General features: G+C 48.5%; 1 protein-coding gene across 1 annotated transcript; it reads left to right on the forward strand.

The window, feature by feature from the left end:
• Positions 1-710: 710 nt before the first annotated feature.
• Positions 711-16,961, forward strand: RBM38 (RNA binding motif protein 38). The gene is made up of 4 exons (XM_062589595.1): positions 711-1,020; positions 1,587-1,710; positions 2,302-2,356; positions 15,509-16,961. The coding sequence occupies exons 1-4, from the start codon at positions 853-855 to the stop codon at positions 15,807-15,809; spliced, it is 648 nt and encodes a 215-aa protein (XP_062445579.1). The 5' UTR covers positions 711-852; the 3' UTR covers positions 15,810-16,961.
• The last annotated feature ends 326 nt before the right edge of the window (positions 16,962-17,287 follow it).

The raw sequence follows: 17,287 nt of genomic DNA on the forward strand, positions 1-17,287 counted from the left end.
GGGACTTGTAGTCCGCGCCGAGCTGGGGCTGCCTGGAGGCCTGGCCGTGGGGGAGCCCGTCTTCACTGGGGTCTGCAGGGCCCACCTGGGGTCAGCTGTAGGCCAGGGGGTCCCGGCACCTGCAGGGAAGGGGGTCCCCGGTGCCCACGGGGGAAGGGGGTCCCCGGTGCCCACGGGGGAAGGGGGTCCGCAGTGCCTCTGGGGATAGCGGGTCCCGGTGCCTCAGGGGAAGAGGATCTCCAGTCCCCACGGGGGAAGGGGGTCTCCAGTGCCCGTGGGGAAGGGGGTCCCCAGTGCCCATAGAGAAGGGGTCCGCAGTGCCCGCGGGGATAGCGGGTCCCGGTGACGCAGGGGAAGGGGCCCCCAGTGCCGGTGGGAAGGGGGCCCCCCGGTGCCCGCGGGGAAGGGCGGGGTCCCCGGTGCCCGCGGGGGCCGGCGCGGCGCGGCGCGGCGCGGCCCGGACTACGCGCCCCGAGCGCCCCTGCGCGGCGGCGCGGGGCGGGTCCGCGCGGCGGCGCGGGGCGGCGCGGGGCGGGGCGGGCGCGGCCCTACAAAGGCGGCGGCGGCGGCGCGCGGCCGCTACTCACCGGCACCGGCGGGAGGGCGCGGGCGCGGCGCCGCCGCCCGCGCTGCGTGGGCACAGAGCGCGCCGCGGGCCCGCCGCGCAGCGGCATGCCCCCGCGGTAGCCCCGCGGCTCCCGCCCGGCTCTTCTCTCGCCTCCGGCGTTTTCGGGTGCGGGGCGGGGGCAGGGGTCTCCCGCCGCCGCCGGTGGCGGAGGCTCCCCCCGTCCCCCGCGCGCCCGGCGGGGTGGATGCTGGTTGCGGCGGGCGCCCGCCGCCGCGCCCGGCACCATGCACACGGTGCAGAAGGACACCACCTTCACCAAGATCTTCGTCGGGGGGCTGCCCTACCACACCACCGACTCCTCCCTCAGGAAGTACTTCGAGGTCTTCGGGGACATCGAGGAGGCGGTCGTGATCACGGACCGGCAGACCGGCAAATCCCGGGGATATGGTTTTGTAAGTGCCCGAGGCGGCGGTGAGGGGCGCGGCGCGGCGGGGGCAGCGCGGAGCCGCGCGCGGACAAAGGCCGGCGGCGCCGTGCGGGCGGCCGCTGCCTTCCGCACCTCCGTCCGTCCCTCTGTCCGTCCGTCCGTCCCCGCTGCCCGGCGGCTCTCCCGGCTCCGGCAGAGCACGCTGTGCCGCCCTCGACGGGCGCCCCTCGGGCCTGTTCCCGGAGAGCGTGTCCTCCCCCCGGGGCTCCTCTGAGCACCCCCCGCTCCAGGGCCTGCTGGGACCGGCACCACCAACTTCTGAAAAAAATAAGAATAAAGTAACAGAGAAGGGCAGGGGGAAGCAAGGGGAGATACCTAGCGCGAGCCCAGCAGAGGAGTTCGTAAGGGGAGAGCCCTCCTTTCTATCAAGTCCTCAAGGCCCCTTCCTGACTCACTGTGCAAGTGAGATTTTCAAGGAGCAGAGCTTAGCTGCGGTTTCAAAATAGAGCAATAAATAAACTCCACTCAGCGCGTTTTGCCAGAGAGTTTGCAAAGTACCGTTGCTACAAACAAGGCTGTGCTTAATTCCAGGTGACCATGGCAGACCGAGCTGCTGCTGAAAGAGCGTGCAAAGATCCCAACCCCATCATTGATGGCAGGAAAGCGAATGTGAACCTGGCATATTTGGGAGCAAAACCAAGGAGTATTCAAACTGGTGAGGCATCCTGGCCATCCCCCCCCCCCCTATTAGAATAACTTGCAGGACAAGGGCCGGATTAATCCGATCCAATGATCCGTGCTCATCCCTCACTGTTTTGCTTGTGGAGTGAGGATGCTGTAGTCCAGTTACCTCGCTCCTGTATCTTCTTACTTGTACCTGTTACATCAGTATTATGCACCCAAGCTCCTGTAACGGAGCTATAGCCAACTTCTACAACAGCTAATAGGTTTTCCTGTTCTTCCCTCTTGTTACATCGGTAACGATAACATCCATTTAATCACTCTGCTTTTTAGTTTAGCGACTGCAGTACCCAATATGTAAAATAAGCCATTATCATTCACTGTCAGCTTTCATAACAGGGTTTTCACATTGTTCTTTAGTCTGAATTCCCGTCTGGTCTCTGTGCATATCACATATGTGTATTAAAATTAACTTACTTCAAAACGGGGCTCTAAATTTGCTCACGTACGTGTATTTCATTCATCACATGCATGCGAACTGAGCTGCGGTTGTGCACATGTATTAAAAGTTGCATGGGACAAGCGCTGCCTTTTTTTAATGCTAGTTTTCTGAACACTTTTGTAGGTTTTACCATAGGTGTGCAGCAGCTACATCCAGCCTTTATTCAGAGACCTTTTGGGTAAGTGAAAATGTTTCTTAACAGTCAGTTTGAAATCAATTCATAAATAAACTTCCTCATTATTTAAAATGCGTGAGAAAAGCCCTTAAGAGTGGACAGTTTCAACAGCTGCTATTAATGCTCAGAGTGCTTTATTTCTTGTGAAGTTTTCAGAAGTTTTGTGTATTTGTGAGCTTTTGTGTAATTCCCAAATATCCTCCTTTATCCTCAGTAAATCTTAATCATAATAAATGTAATACGTTGCTTGCTTCTTTACCAGCTTCAAGAATTCAGAAAAATTTAAATGGGAAATATTTTCCCTATTGTAGGACTTAAGGTGTCAAAACAATTAAGCAAATTTTGTTCTCATGTTTCTTAAGTAAAATATTCTGCTTCCTCTCTGCTGTTTCCCACATAATAATGTTTAGGATACAGTTTTATCCTAGAAAATGAATTGCACTGGAAACAGTCTTCTACTTAATGAAAGTAACATTAGGTCAAAAATTGATTTTGGACAGATGTTATACAAGGCTTGAATAGTCTGCAAAAGTGGGCTTTTGTCTGCTGTTTTCAATAGCTTATACCATCCCTACTCAGTTAGAAAAGTCCTCTTTTTATACATCTAATAGGATCTGGCAGCTGCTCGGGAAAAGACAAGTGTGCTTCATGAGAACAATAGTGACTGTCATACTGCCTTCATTTAACTGTTTAATGATTGATGCAGTTCTTTTTTTACACCATTTCAGAAAGTGAATATTGATAGGGAGGTTTTATTATTATTTTCTAAGAGCATTAAGAAAGTAGGTACATTTTTTTTTAAAGCTTTTGAGCACTGCTCTGTTGTGGTTTTTGTGTGCTTCTCTAATATAAATAGATGGGATTTTGGCCTTTGTCAACAGAAACATTTCATTCCTTCCCTATTCTCAGTTCATAGCCTTTTTTTTTTAAAAAAAAAAAAAAAAAGAAGAGCTAACAACAAAACAGAAACTTTCACTCCTCTGCCCTCACGCTGGCAGTTGCCAACTGCCTGGGTAATCTCATTCCAGTGAGTTTGTGGATGTAAGAGACTCTGTTGCCACAATAGTGCACACCCCATGTATGTGTCCTGTGTACGGTTCAAACATGCCGGTTTTCATAAGTGGTTGCGGCTCTGTTGGAGAGCGTCGAAGAACATCTGTCATGAAATAAGAGTCTCTTTTTGTGCTGCGAGAGTCGCATTAGTGCAGGTAGACAAGCTGCTGCTGCTTAATTGCTCTCCTCGCATGTGAACTACAACAGCTTTCCAAGCCTGCGAGGTAGGCAGCAACGGTATCTCCAAGATGTGAACACCAGAGGCTTTCCAAAGGGCACAGTGGTGCGCAATTGAAGTTGATCATAAAACTAGCATGTTGCAAGGTTTTTCCATGCACAGTAACAGACAAGAGCAAAATGAAGCGTGTTTAAGCTCCTCGTGTTGGCAGGAGCATCAGCTCGTGCCTCTTCCCCTTGCAGATAGTCGGCTGTTCCTGCATGTGCCCTTCCTGCACAGCAGTTTCAGCTTCGCAGCTGTGGGAGAAAAAGTTGTTTCTCTTTTTGAACAGTTTACTTTTAGTTTCGCATACAGAGGAGTGTGGGATCAACTGACTCTGTGCTCCTTGTGATCTAGACAGTTACTGTTCCAGTTCTTAGGCATTGGTTTCATCATTAAACCAGCAGAGCTGCAGTTAGCACATGCAGCAGAAAGCACTATAAATTATTTAGCAGTTGCCAGGAGACAGGAACTAGGAGACTGTAGGCAGGGGATTATATATCATTATTTGCAAGCATCGGTAAACAAGAATTTCATTGCATTCAATCATTGCTGGAGCAGAATCACTGGAAATGTGGGTTTGGCAAAACATGGAGCTGTTTACCTGAGCACCATGGCAAGGGCCGCTCTGTAGCTGCCAAGCAAAGCATCAGGTGTTCAGTCAAGCAGTGGGGCTTGGCTGCGGGTTCCCTCTTTGTCTCTTCAGTACCATCAACGAGAGCACAGGCCTGCCAGGCTCCGCTCTTGCAATCTCTCGTGTCCACGACTTCATTGGCCCTTTGTGGGATTTGAGCATAGATGAGGAGTTTATCAGACTTTGTCTTTGGATGCTTGACCAACTTGCCATTGCGCGTTTACTCTGTGCCTTGTGGTGCATCCTAACCCTTCCCGAATTAAACTCTGCTTTGCTCTCAGTGTAAGGCAATGCAAGGACTCTCTCTACCATAGTTCCTTTCTCCGTGAAATGTTCATGCCCTGGTCTTCTAAAAGACTATTACACGGGGTACCAGGTGCGTGAGCTGGACTTGGCAAGAAAGAAGTGAATGAACAATTCATCAACTGCCAAACAATTAAATAAGAGAAAAGCAGCAACCCAATCGTGTTTGAGCTGTTAAGCTGCAAAAATACAGGTTTTGGTGAAACTTAAAATGAACGGAAACTATGAAAATTACCTAAACATCACTGAGGATTATTTATAAACTGAAGGCTTCCCCCCAGCACCAGAGTCCCAAAGGCAGCTGTAAATATTGCCTGGGGTATGCGGAACAGAAAGAGAAACCATAAAGAGCCTCTCTCCTTCTTCCCGCTGTCCAGGCAGGGCATGCACACGTTCAACAGACAGCCTGTATCCTGTTTTCAAAAGTAGTCCTGTTTTTAAAAATAGTCTCTAGCTTGTCGTAACTAGAGATTTTAATAGTAATGCAAGGCAAAGGATGTGTCTGCGTCAGGGTGACTTGGAGAGCCGGCCTCTGAGTTTGTGGAAGCAGCATCGGGCGTGGAGGCAGCTGGGAATGCTACAGCTTTTGCCTCCAGCCAGCACAGAGATGCATTTCCGTGATCGGAGGACGAGGGAAGCACGCTGTCCAAATGGAGCAGTCTCCCATGGCAGCAGTGTCCCTCTTACAAAAATTTTGGGAAATGTATGAGACTTCACTGAAGCTACTTGGAGCAGCCCTGTAGACAACTTGACCAGGAAGCCACGGTGAGGTGGCAGAGCTGCTTTGCATCCCCCTCTAGGGCCCCGGAGGAAGGGACCAAGATGGGCACAAGTTCGTGCAGGCAGCGGGGATTGCCTGGTCTCCAGCTGTGCTTTCCGCTCTGGGTGCGGGCAGTGTGGCACACGTTCCTGCGGCGGTGCCCAGCGAGGGAGCTGTCTGTGTGGGAGATCTAGCAGCGGCTGAGTAAGTGGGTGAGCTCTTGGAAGCGAACACTGTCTCCTGCAGCAGGATCCAGCTCTTTCCATAGGTGCATGCTGGATGTCATTGCTCCAGCGTCCTGCTGCCCTGCCCCACTGCGCTGTCCCTCTGGAGTTGCTTATTTCAGTGTAACAGCTGTAAAGTGTCACTAAAGCAGCACAGTAGCACGGCGTGTTTGTTGCTTTGACTTTATCAAGTGAAGGGTGATGGGGACTCATGAAGCCTGGTGCAACTGGGCCAGCTTGCTCTGGTCCATGTTTGGTCTCAGGTGGAGTCAGAAATAGTTAAACCTCTTTGACTATGAAAGTTCATGCATTGCTGCTGCTGCAGTTAGGAAGTGAAGAAAAGTCCCTCTTTGTGTCAGCTCCCCTCCTCCCTCACAGCTGTTTATCCTTAAAACTTCTCTGTTGGGTTAAAAATAAAAGGAAACAAACTTTCATCTTTTCTGTGGTTATGCTTATAAAAAGGCGTGCGCTGTCCTTGCTCTGCTAAGCCTGTGTCAGCTGGCATCCCCCGCGCACTGACTTCCTACCTCACCCCTTCCCAAAGCTGGCCTGCAGCAGGAGCCCAGGCTGCCCGTCAGCCGCCGGCAGCTCCCACGGGGAGGGCTGGCTCACCCAGCACCTGCTGTTTATCATGTGCCAAAAACATGAAAGGGTTTGGGGGGGGGGCAGGGTGGTTGGGGGAATTTCCTAAGAAACATTAAAATCCATTTTACAAATGGCTTCAGCTGCTAATTTTCAGGAATGGTTACTGTTGTTCAGACCACATGCTTGCCAGTCAGAGCTCCTTTTTAGGGATATGTACTTATGAGCAGATCTTGTGGCTCTTGCTAAGTTTTTCTTCGGTTCCAGCATTAGCTGTCTTAAAATAGATATCTGACCCAAGGGCTTGATACTGTTGTTTTGGGTGCAGTTAGCTGACGCCCCGCATCTTGTATAGATCCGCGGGACCATGTAAAACGAGAGCAGTCTGATACACTGACTTTACAGCGGCCGTATAAATGGTGTGCTGGGCACAGGGCAGGACCGGAGCTTTCGCGGGGGGCAGGCCTTGATTAAGGATGCCCCATGCCGTTGCAGTGGAGTTGGGGGCAGGCCGGTGCACGCTGGAGGGCAAGCCTGAGCCGGCTGTAACTTTATCTTTTCAATGCGTGACTTTAGTCATTCTGTCCTTTCTGGGAGTGATTCTGTTGCCTTCGCTGGCTCTGCTCCTTATCCTCACCAATGTGATAGCAGCCCCAGTAGCAGTAGAGACCCATGTTCTTTGCCCTTGTTGCAGAGCACTGAGGAGTGACAGATGTAGAATTCTCCTGGTTTGGGCTGGTACCACTTTAACCCCGCTGCAGCAGATTTGTGCATGTGTCTTGAGTTTTCAGAGCAGTCCTCCTTGTGCTTGATCTCATCATTTTTTATGTAGCTGCTGGCATTCTAGTCCGTAACTTGGTACTATTAAACTCATCCTGAGTAATTCGAATGATAAATGCAGCTCCGACCAGCCCACCTCCGAGCTGAGGACACCGGCAAGGGAACCAGACAGTTGTTGTGTTGATAATTTAGTAGCAAGGACACCGGGTCACTTCTAAATATGACTTAGATGAAGAACTTGTTCCCCACAGATGGGAGCAAGCAACATACCAGAGCTAAATATATTCTATGATCACAAAAGATGAAAAGTCTTGGACCTCAGAGTTAAAACCAAGTCTTCTATTCCTCGTTGTGTAAATCCCATAAACAGGACCGTGGCTGTCCCCTGTGCTTCCCCCGTTGCCACCGTTACGTGTTTCTGCTCTACTTTGTTGTAGGCTGAGCTTCCACTAGCTCCGTTCGGGGCAAAGAGGTGCAGCTCTGGAGGCCTGGGAAAGCTGCGCAGAGGGCAGCGGCAGTGCCCCAGCTCACTGCTTGATTCTCATTTATGGGAAGACAGAAAAAGAGAGAGATGTCTTACATACTATAGATCAAGAAAGGCACAACTGGCAGTAGAGATCACTGAAATTCTTAAAATGGAATTTTACAAAATTCCCTGTTTTATGAATGTATTTTTTTTGTTTAGAAATAGCTATTTCATTGCTTTTGCCATATTTAAAGCATTCTACATTCTACTTCAAAATATTTCATACAACAGAAAAAGGTTTTGATCAATATACTGATAATTTTGGTTTAAAAATCATTGGAGAAACCCAGTTCAAAAATGGAACAAGTTGAAAACAGTCAATTTAATACATATTTAGTATCAAAACTTTTCAGGTATATGCAAAAATTTAAAAGATGTTTCTGCAGCTTCTGTTTTCCTTCACATTGCAGAAGAAAACTGGAAAGCTTAATTAAAGGCAGAGTTCCTGGGGCTTTCTGGGTTGATTTCTGTAAGCCTCTAGTTCTCCTCCTGTATCAACAGTATGAGCCTAACACTCTGAGGTTCTCACACTGAGATTGAAGGACTCAGCATTCTTGTAATATATTGGTATAAGATACGTTCTGTTTTTCTGTCAATTCATTTCTGGGTTTGTGCTGATAAATTGAAAGGGGAGGGCTTTTTCCTCTCTGTGCAGCTGACTAGCTGTGGATAAACTTCCATGTTGCTTTTTCCTTGGTGCCAGATGGCTCTTGTTTCAGGCAGATGTTATCTCCAGCTCTGCTACCTGAGTACTTTTCAGCCTGCTTCTCCAAAACTATTTCTGTTCTGGCTCAGCTTGTCTTTGAGGGTCAATTTTTTTTTCTTTTCCTTTTTCCCATGGGTGTGGAGGAAGTGAGATGCAGAGGATAAAGCTGTAAATGTGTTGAGTCTGGCTCACTAGCAGTGGAGCTCTGAAGGTTGCTCTCAGACCTTTGGTTAAACTGAGGAGGAGGATTAGGTCTTTGTGAGATGTGCTCTTGTCTCTGGGTTGCCCCCCTTTTCCTCCTGCTCCCGCCCATGCTGCTTCATGGGAGAAGGTGTAAGTGGCATTTCTTTTTGTTTGTTTCTGTGGGATGCGCCATACTCTCCTACAGGCAATTATTTTTTTGCATCATGAAGTCAAGATGCTCCAACACTGTAAAATGATGAATGATGGCATTGCTGGGCTATGATAGGTTCTCAGCCGCTGTAGTGCCTTTGTGCCACTAAATTTTCTCTCTCCTGACAAAATTAAAATAGATTGAAATCATGGATTACACTTTTATGTTGGTATTTGTATTTTTCAAGCAGCAGTTTAGGTAGGCTCAGCAACTAGTGGAGTTTATCATTGAATCCTGTTATATGCTTTTTTTTTTCTCTTGTACTGATTCATAGCTGGGATGTTTTTTTTTTTACAGCAGGTTGTTCCTTTATGGTTGCCACCTGTGTGTTTACATCCTCATCCCAACAGGGAAGCAGGAAACCTGGTTGTATAGCCTGTGCTGCTGTGTAAATCTTCCCAGAAGGCCAGAGAAGGAAGAGTAGAAGACAGGCAAATTAGTTAGAAGATACTGAGAAATTGGCAGGGTTGATTGCTTTGCTGTATTATGTCCGTGTCAAATGTAATAGGCCAGGATTAATACTGGACCACATGGGAGTTGTGCAGATCACTCTAATCTAGTTGGCTGAAGTAGCTGGCTGATGATGCAAAAGCCATTGACATTTCAGTGCATATTTTAATCAGCTTTAATAGAGGAACTTCAAGATTCATTGTCCTGTCAGTGGTTCAACCCCAGCCCATGTCAGTAAATGCTTATGAATTGTGGAGTGGTCTGGGCAGAATTAATGTCCTGTCTCCACCAAACTGTTAGTGAGCAAACCACATAAAATCTCCTCCCAGCACAGGAGTCCTTGTTGGCAGACAGGGTCTGGCGTGGCCTCTACTCCAGCCTGTAGCTCTTCCACATCATATTTGGACTTGAGAACAAGGACTTGCATTTCTCACTGTTGCTGCTGTGTGGCAACATGGCCTGGGCTGAGATAGGTATCCAAGCCTGCAAACACCCCCACAGAGGCTTATTTGAAGTTTCCAGGTGGCTCCACTGAGTTGAATACTTGCTGGCTTGGGAGCATCCTTTAGGAATTATGTTCTTAGGGTGCAAGTTGTGGCAGGATGTGACTGAACACCACAGCACTGATGTGGCATTGCAGTATTGCTAATACAAGTGCTGCTGCTTTCCTTGGTGTTGCTGTGGTGTGGTTCCCCTGGCAGCTTCTGTCTGATGCACTTAAACTTGTGAATCCACTTCCAAATATATCTTCGTCTATCGTACATGCTGTGTTTGGAGGTGTTACTTCACCATAGGTGGGTAGTTTGTGTATTGCTGTTGTAGCTGTGCTCAGCTCGTTCTGCAGTACCCTACCAACTAAAATGCCCAGCATCGTCTGCCTTGGCATCATCTCTAGCACTGCATGTCCAGCAAGCTCAGATACATCTGTCAGTGCTGCTGTCACATGTTGCGGCAGTGTGGGCGTCTCTGTGGCAGCTAACATGTCAACTCTAGTGGAAATGCAGGCCAAATTCCTAGGGTCAAATGCCGGAGTTCGTGCTGTTGCTGGCAGACACAAAGGGCTCTGCTTCTTTATTCCCTGAGAGATTAAGAGGCTGGTCATGATGGTTGTGTTTGTGTGCTGATCTCAGTGATGTTGCCAGGAGCCCTGTGTGTTGTGCCCTGGCGCAGTGGGCAGGTTGGTGCTCCCCATGTGCTCCTAGTCATGGAGCACTTCAGTGTGGGGGCCCATTCTGCAGGGCAGCTCATTCTCCCTTACAGGCACACAGGGAGAGAGGCCCATGCACCACTTTCCCCTTACTGTTTTCCAGGTATTTGTGTGATTCCCTGTCACTAGTGATGGAATATTGCAGCAAAAAAATCCATTGTCTTCCACCTTTCCAGAACCAGCAAAACCGATTGCCGAGGTGTCTGGGAGAGCTCGGGAGCTCCTGTCTCCTTTACTGCTCTCCCAGACCTGCGCCACGTGTAGGAGGTACCCACAGCCCTGGCATAGGAAGTTCTGCTGGATGCGGATGGGAGTGGAGGGACTAGAAAGTGCAGCTAAAATGCATCCCTGTGTAAGCCTTACCTAAGATACTCAAATATATAAAGTACCTCTGAGATGAGCACTCTCAGCAAGAGTTGCTGCTAGAGGACAGGGATGGCCTCAAAAGCACCTTCCTTGCCCTTACCGTTTAGGAAGGGGTGTGGGACACGTGGCCGCCTGACATTTCTCCTTTCTTTTTGGCTGTCATTTGGAGTACTGCTGGCCGCCAGCCACACAAGACCTGTGGCACTCCGTGCTCCAGCCCTGCTAGTGCCGTACAGAGAACCAGGCAACTGCAGCTTTTAAAAAGTCTGCTTGCAAATACAGCCCTTTCTGCTTCAAATTCTCCTCAAGCCTAGCTTGTCTCTTTGAGGAGGCTGCACCTCCTGGGGAGCCAAAAGCACTCCCAGCGGCAAGCCTCACCTAACACATTCAGATCTCTCCACTGAGGACTGCAATGAAAATGAGCTGCTTTTGTTCTATTATTATTATTATATTGCACAGTAAAAGCAGAACCCAAGTCTGCATCTCCTCTGCCAACGGCTGTGTAACCATGTCTTTTGTTCTGTGTCTTTTAATTTGGATCCTGAGGCAAGTGTGGTGTCGTGCCGCGTAGTTAGGAGCGAGCGTGGGTTAGTGTCGCGGTCCTGATTGCTGCCCTCCTGCACCGCGATGGCCCTCCCGAGTCCCTCCCGCAGGCACTGCTGGCTCTAAACTTAGGTTTGACCACGTTCATTGTGTTTTGTGGCCTTTGCCGGTGATTATTTGTAATGTCATAAACATCTCTTATGTCTGCTGTTCACGGGATGACTTTGATGTGTGGTGATGATTGCTGATCACTTGATTGATGTTTTATAATCACATTGTGTATCCTAGATGAAGTTCTCTTCTGGCTTGCAGGGTTCTTGTGAGAAATGGAGGCAAGCTGCAGCGAAGAAGGGAAAGGCATCTTAAAACACAGATGTGACTCATTCTAGAAGTTAAGATTAGAGCTTGGTGATTTTTAGAAGAAGAACACAAAAAAAAATATGTTTTTCAAAAGATCGTCTTCAAAAATAATGGAGACAATATTGCAGGACCTTTCTGTGGATGTTAAATCTAGCCAGCAGATAACTTCATCGTACTGCACTGGTTTTGTGTTTTTTTTGTAGCTGCTAGTAATCAAAGCTGACTTTACTTTGGGTTGTATGTTTTGTTTTGATTGATAAATGAGTTGCCATCTGTTTCTCTAATTCAGATTAAGTCTGAACTGCATAATATCCTGATTGAAATTTCTAGCTAAGTTATTAAAAATTCACAATCCGAAAGAACTTTCCCATTTAAACAGAAGCAGAATCTGGAGTTGCCAAATGTGATTTTTGGTGCAATAAAGTATGGTGTTTAGAATCATAGAATCAGTAAGGTTGGAAGGGGCCTCTGGAGATCATCTAGTCCAACCTCCCTGCTCAGCAGGGTTTAGCGTGCATTTATTATATATGTTTTCGATTGGGATTTATTTTTGGAAAGGGAGTACAGGAATACTTAGTCAAGATTTTTTTTTATATTCAAAGTGGTATTGAAGAGAACGTTATTTTTGCTTGTTGAAAGAAAGTAGTTTAGGACGCTGCAGATCTGCTGTCTCTTCGGAGCACCTCTTGGGAGCTGTAATGGAGGAGCTGTGTACTTAAAAGCAAAACCAATTTGCAGCGTTTCTTTGGGACGAGCTGCGACCGTGAGCCCAGCTCCCCCAGGCATGGCAGCAAGCTGCGAGCTTCACGCTCCGCTGGCGGCCCTTCCTAGGAGCGCGCTGTGGCCCCCGCGGCCCCGCGCTGCCAGACGGCCGCTTCCTCCCACCCGTTGTTCGCTGGCTCTGGCGCTCTGTCAGCACTCGACGCTGTATCGGAGCCACTGGGGAGCCTTTGCCCAGACTGTGACAGGCTCAGAGGGCATTGTTGTATCTGTGCGTTATTTAAACAAAACAGAAATAACAAAAATGAACGAACCTCTGGGTTTGGACTGGGGTCAGCTCTTCTGAAAAGGCTTGTCCCGCTGCAAGCAGATGAGAGAGTGTAAGACATTACGAGCCCTAGGTCTGACCTTGCACCTAACCTCATGTTCTGATTCAGCCACCTTTGCCTTAATTTAGATCAGAACTAAACCAAACAAGACTGAGCAAATTCGTCACCTCATTTTATTCTTGTTAGTCAAACAGTGATGTTGAGTACTGTGTATTTGAGGATGAAGGGCCATGAGGTCCCTCTCTGGGCACTAAGCCTGGGATGGCTGTGACCCTTGGAGGTGCTCTTTCTTCTAATCAGCCAAAAATCGAGATGATGCTCACAGCCATCCCTCCTCTTGCTGTCCCAGGTGCTGATGCAGCACTACTCTGAGGCAGCCCTATTTTATCTGAGGACTCTGATTTCCAAGGCAGCAGTTACTGTGATGGGCAAGAATTAGCAGTAGTGCTGTCATAATGAAAATTGCCTTAAGAAAGATCACAGTCTGGATCTGAATGGGGAAACAACGTAAAACTCTGTTCCAATGTGCGCTTGTTTGCAGGAAGCCTTTCTCCCTGTCTCCTACCTGCAGAGTGAGTTAAACCATCTAGCACTGGCTGGAAAGCAAATGGAGACAGACTTGTAACAGCTGGATAGAGGGAGCTAACACGTGCAGACTCACATAGATCCCAGTATATTGTAGGTAGTGGCTAAGACCTAGGACAGCCAAGCTCAGAGGACAGATTGAGTTGTGAAAACCAGTGAATCTTCCACCAGCAATTTCCAGTTCCCATTTAGGAGTCTCCACATAGCACCAGAGCACTTGATCCTCCTGTTGAGTTGTCCAAGGAATCTTCTCATGTTTCTAACTCTGGTGATCAGATGGGTGAGTGGGCAGGATATCCTTTTCATGAGCAGCTGAGCTGCTTTAAAAAGCAGTTTAGGCATGCACGAGCCTATGTCTTGTGAAAAGCCTGTAGGAGGCTTTTAAAAGTGGTCATGGTTGAAATGTGCTGTCACACAAATCCCCACAAAACTCTGGAAGATATTTGGATCTGCATAAGCTCTTTATGAAATTTTGTCTTGATTTTTTTTTTTTGTTTGTTTGTGTTTTTGTTTTGTTTGACAAAATAAATTGGGATGGAAGAGTGGAAAGAGACTATATCTCTTGAGGATGTTTTTTGGTTACTGCTGTTCCGTTGTGCAGTTTAGCAAGCAGCTGGCCAAAAGGACTTTTTCCATAGCATGCATTTTTTGGTGCACGTGGCTCTGATATTTCAGTGGTCACATGCTGTTAGGGGTGTGCAGACTGTCACCAGCAATTTCTTAAACAAGTCCCAAATCTGTCAAGCTTGTGCACAGCAGAGTTTCTGCTCTCAAGAGCTGTGCACGCAGATATCGTTGGCACTCTAGTTATACATTCAATTACCTATTTTTGCCTGGACTGTAGCAGTTTGTGTGGACAGATTTAACCTCAAGTTTGCATAGTTTTTGCTCTTATTCCTATATATTGCCACTTTTTGTGGCCTCTTTGGAAGATCTGGCCCTTTCATTCTGCTTCTTTCCCACTGCCCTCATCCTCATTAGCAGTTTCTAGCAAATTAGTAGGCAATCCTGCAGTAATCATCTCCAGGATCTTTCAGTCTATAGACTTTAATTGACTGTGACATTATTAAATTCCTCGCAGAAGAATTACTAAATTCCTCAGGGCTGGGGCCAATGGGCTGTTTACAAGCAGCACCTTAGGGCCTGAATCGAAAGGACGGAGGAGATGCCTAAGGCCCCAGGGACGGCGGGGCCAGACTGGCTGGCGTGGCCCGGCTCTAAAGCCTGGATCCCAAAGCTCACGGGTGTGGAAGCAAGTGGTGGCCAGCAGCACCGGTCCCAGGGAGGCGGCGCTGGCACCCACCAGCCGCCCACCCGGCACAGAGGCTGCCGCCATCCTTCAGCGTTCCTGCGCAGCCGGGCGGCTTGCTGGTCAGCCACGATCTGCCACCCCAGAGACACTCGTGTCACTGCTGGAAGTGAGACATTAAAGGTCACGGGGCATGCAAGTGGCGGCCGGTTGTTGCCTTGCTGCTGGGCCGAGGGGCTGTTGACACAGTAACTACTGAGGAATATTACTCAGGGGAAGAAAACCAGAATTAATATCTTGTGTTTTACAACAAACACCCTGTAGCATTGCCCTAAACATCCAATGTTATGGAAACACCAGCTTAAATGTGCAGGGAGTGATAACAGCTGGCAAGCTGGGAAGCCTGCAGTTATTCCCTGAAGACACTGGCCATCCCTCAGAGCGCGCTATTTTGACAGCACGTGCACACAAGGCACCTCGCGTTTCTGGTACAGAAATGTGCCAGGCAGGGCTGGCACCGGGGCACCAGCTGCAGCAGGAGGGGACAGGGCTGGCCTTGGAGGCAGTCGCTGGCATCCCAGGGATCGCAGGGCTGAGGCTATGGGAACACCCCAGAGGCCCTTTCCATGTCTGTGATGGTTGCTTTTTCCTGAGTGGATCTTGAGGAGCCTCCAGGAGAGTCTGTGCAGGGAGAAGATTCCTTCCACCTGCCATGCCAGCGTGGGAAGTCTTGATTGCATCAGTGCTGAGAGATGCAGGAGGCAGCACTGATGGGGACAGGCAGGGCATTTCAGGGCCAAAAAGGCACAGTGAGCAGGTTAAGGGTTTTGCATTGCAGCTCTCCAAGGGGGGGGAGAGTTTGAGACCCACAGCCTAGGCAGCAGGAGATAAGACATACAGGGACTATACTGGAGAGCAAGGAGTGGGCACCAGGAGCAGGAGCTCTCTTGGAGGGCTCACAGCCTGTGCTTTGCCTTGCACTACTTCTAATCTTGGATTTAGGGGCATTTTGCTTTTTCTTCCACCCACTCTGAGCTGGCACTCCTCGCAGGAGGGCAGCACCACTGAGCAGCACCACTCCCATGGCCGACACGCTTGAGTTTGGGGCAAGGGTGCGGGGCTGGGGGGACAGCAGCCCTCGCTGACTCTCTGTCTTTGACTCCACAGACTCACGCCTCACTATGTTTACCCTCAAGCTATCATTCAGCCCAGCGTGGTGATCCCTACCCCCGTGCAGTCTATCACGTCTCCCTACATTGACTACACCACCGCAAGCCAAGCCTATTCCCAATACACCACCGCTGCCTACGACCAGTACCCCTACGCTGCCTCTCCCGCTGCTGGCTTTGTGGGATACGGCTACACGGGCGCAGTCCAGCCACCCCTCACCGCCAGCAACCCAGCGGCGCCTGCCACAGCTTTCGTTCAGTACCAGCCCCAACAGCTGCAACCCGACCGCATGCAGTAAGGGTCCTGCCCACGTGCTCACCGCGTAGGACAATCTTTTACCGTGGAAGGATGCGACTATGACGGCAAAAGAAACAAAAAAAAAAAGTACAAAAGAAACAAACAGGGAAAAAAAAAAAGAAATCCCCCCCTCCTCCATTTTGTCCTCTTTATTTAGGTGCGTATCAATACCTAAGCTATTTATAGTGTTAAGGGCAAGCCCAAACCTTTGCAGTCTGACTGGGCTCATGAAAAAGGACTTTGGTAAGTTTTTTTTTTTTTTTTCCAATCTAGACTGATATTGTCATGAAGATGTTCATAAAGTGACTGAAATGTTTTACAGGAAAACTACAGATTCTTGCACACTTTGCGGTCTGCTTCCATCCCCTGTTGTCTTCTTTCCAGTCCCTACCCCTATCTGCCTGTCAGCCCTCCCCTCCTCACCAAACCTACAATCCTCTTATTTACTGTTGAGGTACACAGGTACTCGGAGAACATGGAAAAAAGCAATCTTATTTTTTGGTTGTACAAAAACTTTGTAATACTCAGAGATGCCTTACAGAAAAAAAAACAGAAAAGAAAAAGAAAAACTATTTTTTAATATTTATTGCGATTTTATTCGCATGAGCTGTGAATTGCAGACAGAAGAATAGTATCTGCCTTGTTTAATTCTCATTTTACTAAATTATTGTATGTAGGTAAAAGTTCCTAAGTAATTGCTGAATCACTTCAACATGCAAAAGGGAATATAGGCTTGAAGGAGAGCGGAATATTCCTTTAGTCAACGCACTGTACTATTTTCTTATTTTAATTGTTACTCTGTTAAGATTATCTCAAATTTAGGTATATTTTTAAAATGCAAAAAAAAACCAACCAAGAATACAGAACATTTTGTCTACTTCGGTAGATCTTTTGTTGTAATGCTGCAACCTATGGAGACATTTACAGTATTTATGTAAAAGAGTTTTGGGGGCTGTTGGCCAGCAAAGCTTAGGAGACTATCAAGAATGAAGTGAAAGGGGGGAAAAAAAAGAAAGGTATTGTCATTGAACAAATGGGTAAACGTAACCTTTTTATGCCTATATTGCAACAGCCAAATAAAGGAAGAGAACAGACAATGTAAGTTAAGTGCATTTCTACAAAGAACAGCAATAAAATATTTTAACTTTTAAAACGTTTCGATAATGTATGATACCATGTTTGCTTGGCTAGAGTGTGTTAGGGATTGCTTTCAAATGGATCTGGTTCAGCTGCGTTGGGCCTTGGCCTGGGAAGGTGGCAGGGTGGTTTCAGAGCAGGGGTCTGCCCCGTGCAGTGGAGCGCGGTAGGAGCCCTGGGGCAGTGCGATGTCTGCAGGGTGCCGAGTGCCCAGGATGGGGCCTCAGCCTGCACCCCGACTGGGGACCGTGTGGTTGTAGTGGTAGGTGCTCGCGCCTCACCGGTGCAGAGCAGCAGTGTAAAACACTGCCATCCTGTGAGAGTTGACAGCTTGCACAGCTC

Source organism: Rhea pennata, chromosome 16 (assembly GCF_028389875.1).
Source record: "Rhea pennata isolate bPtePen1 chromosome 16, bPtePen1.pri, whole genome shotgun sequence".
Taxonomy (NCBI): Eukaryota; Metazoa; Chordata; class Aves; order Rheiformes; family Rheidae; genus Rhea; species Rhea pennata.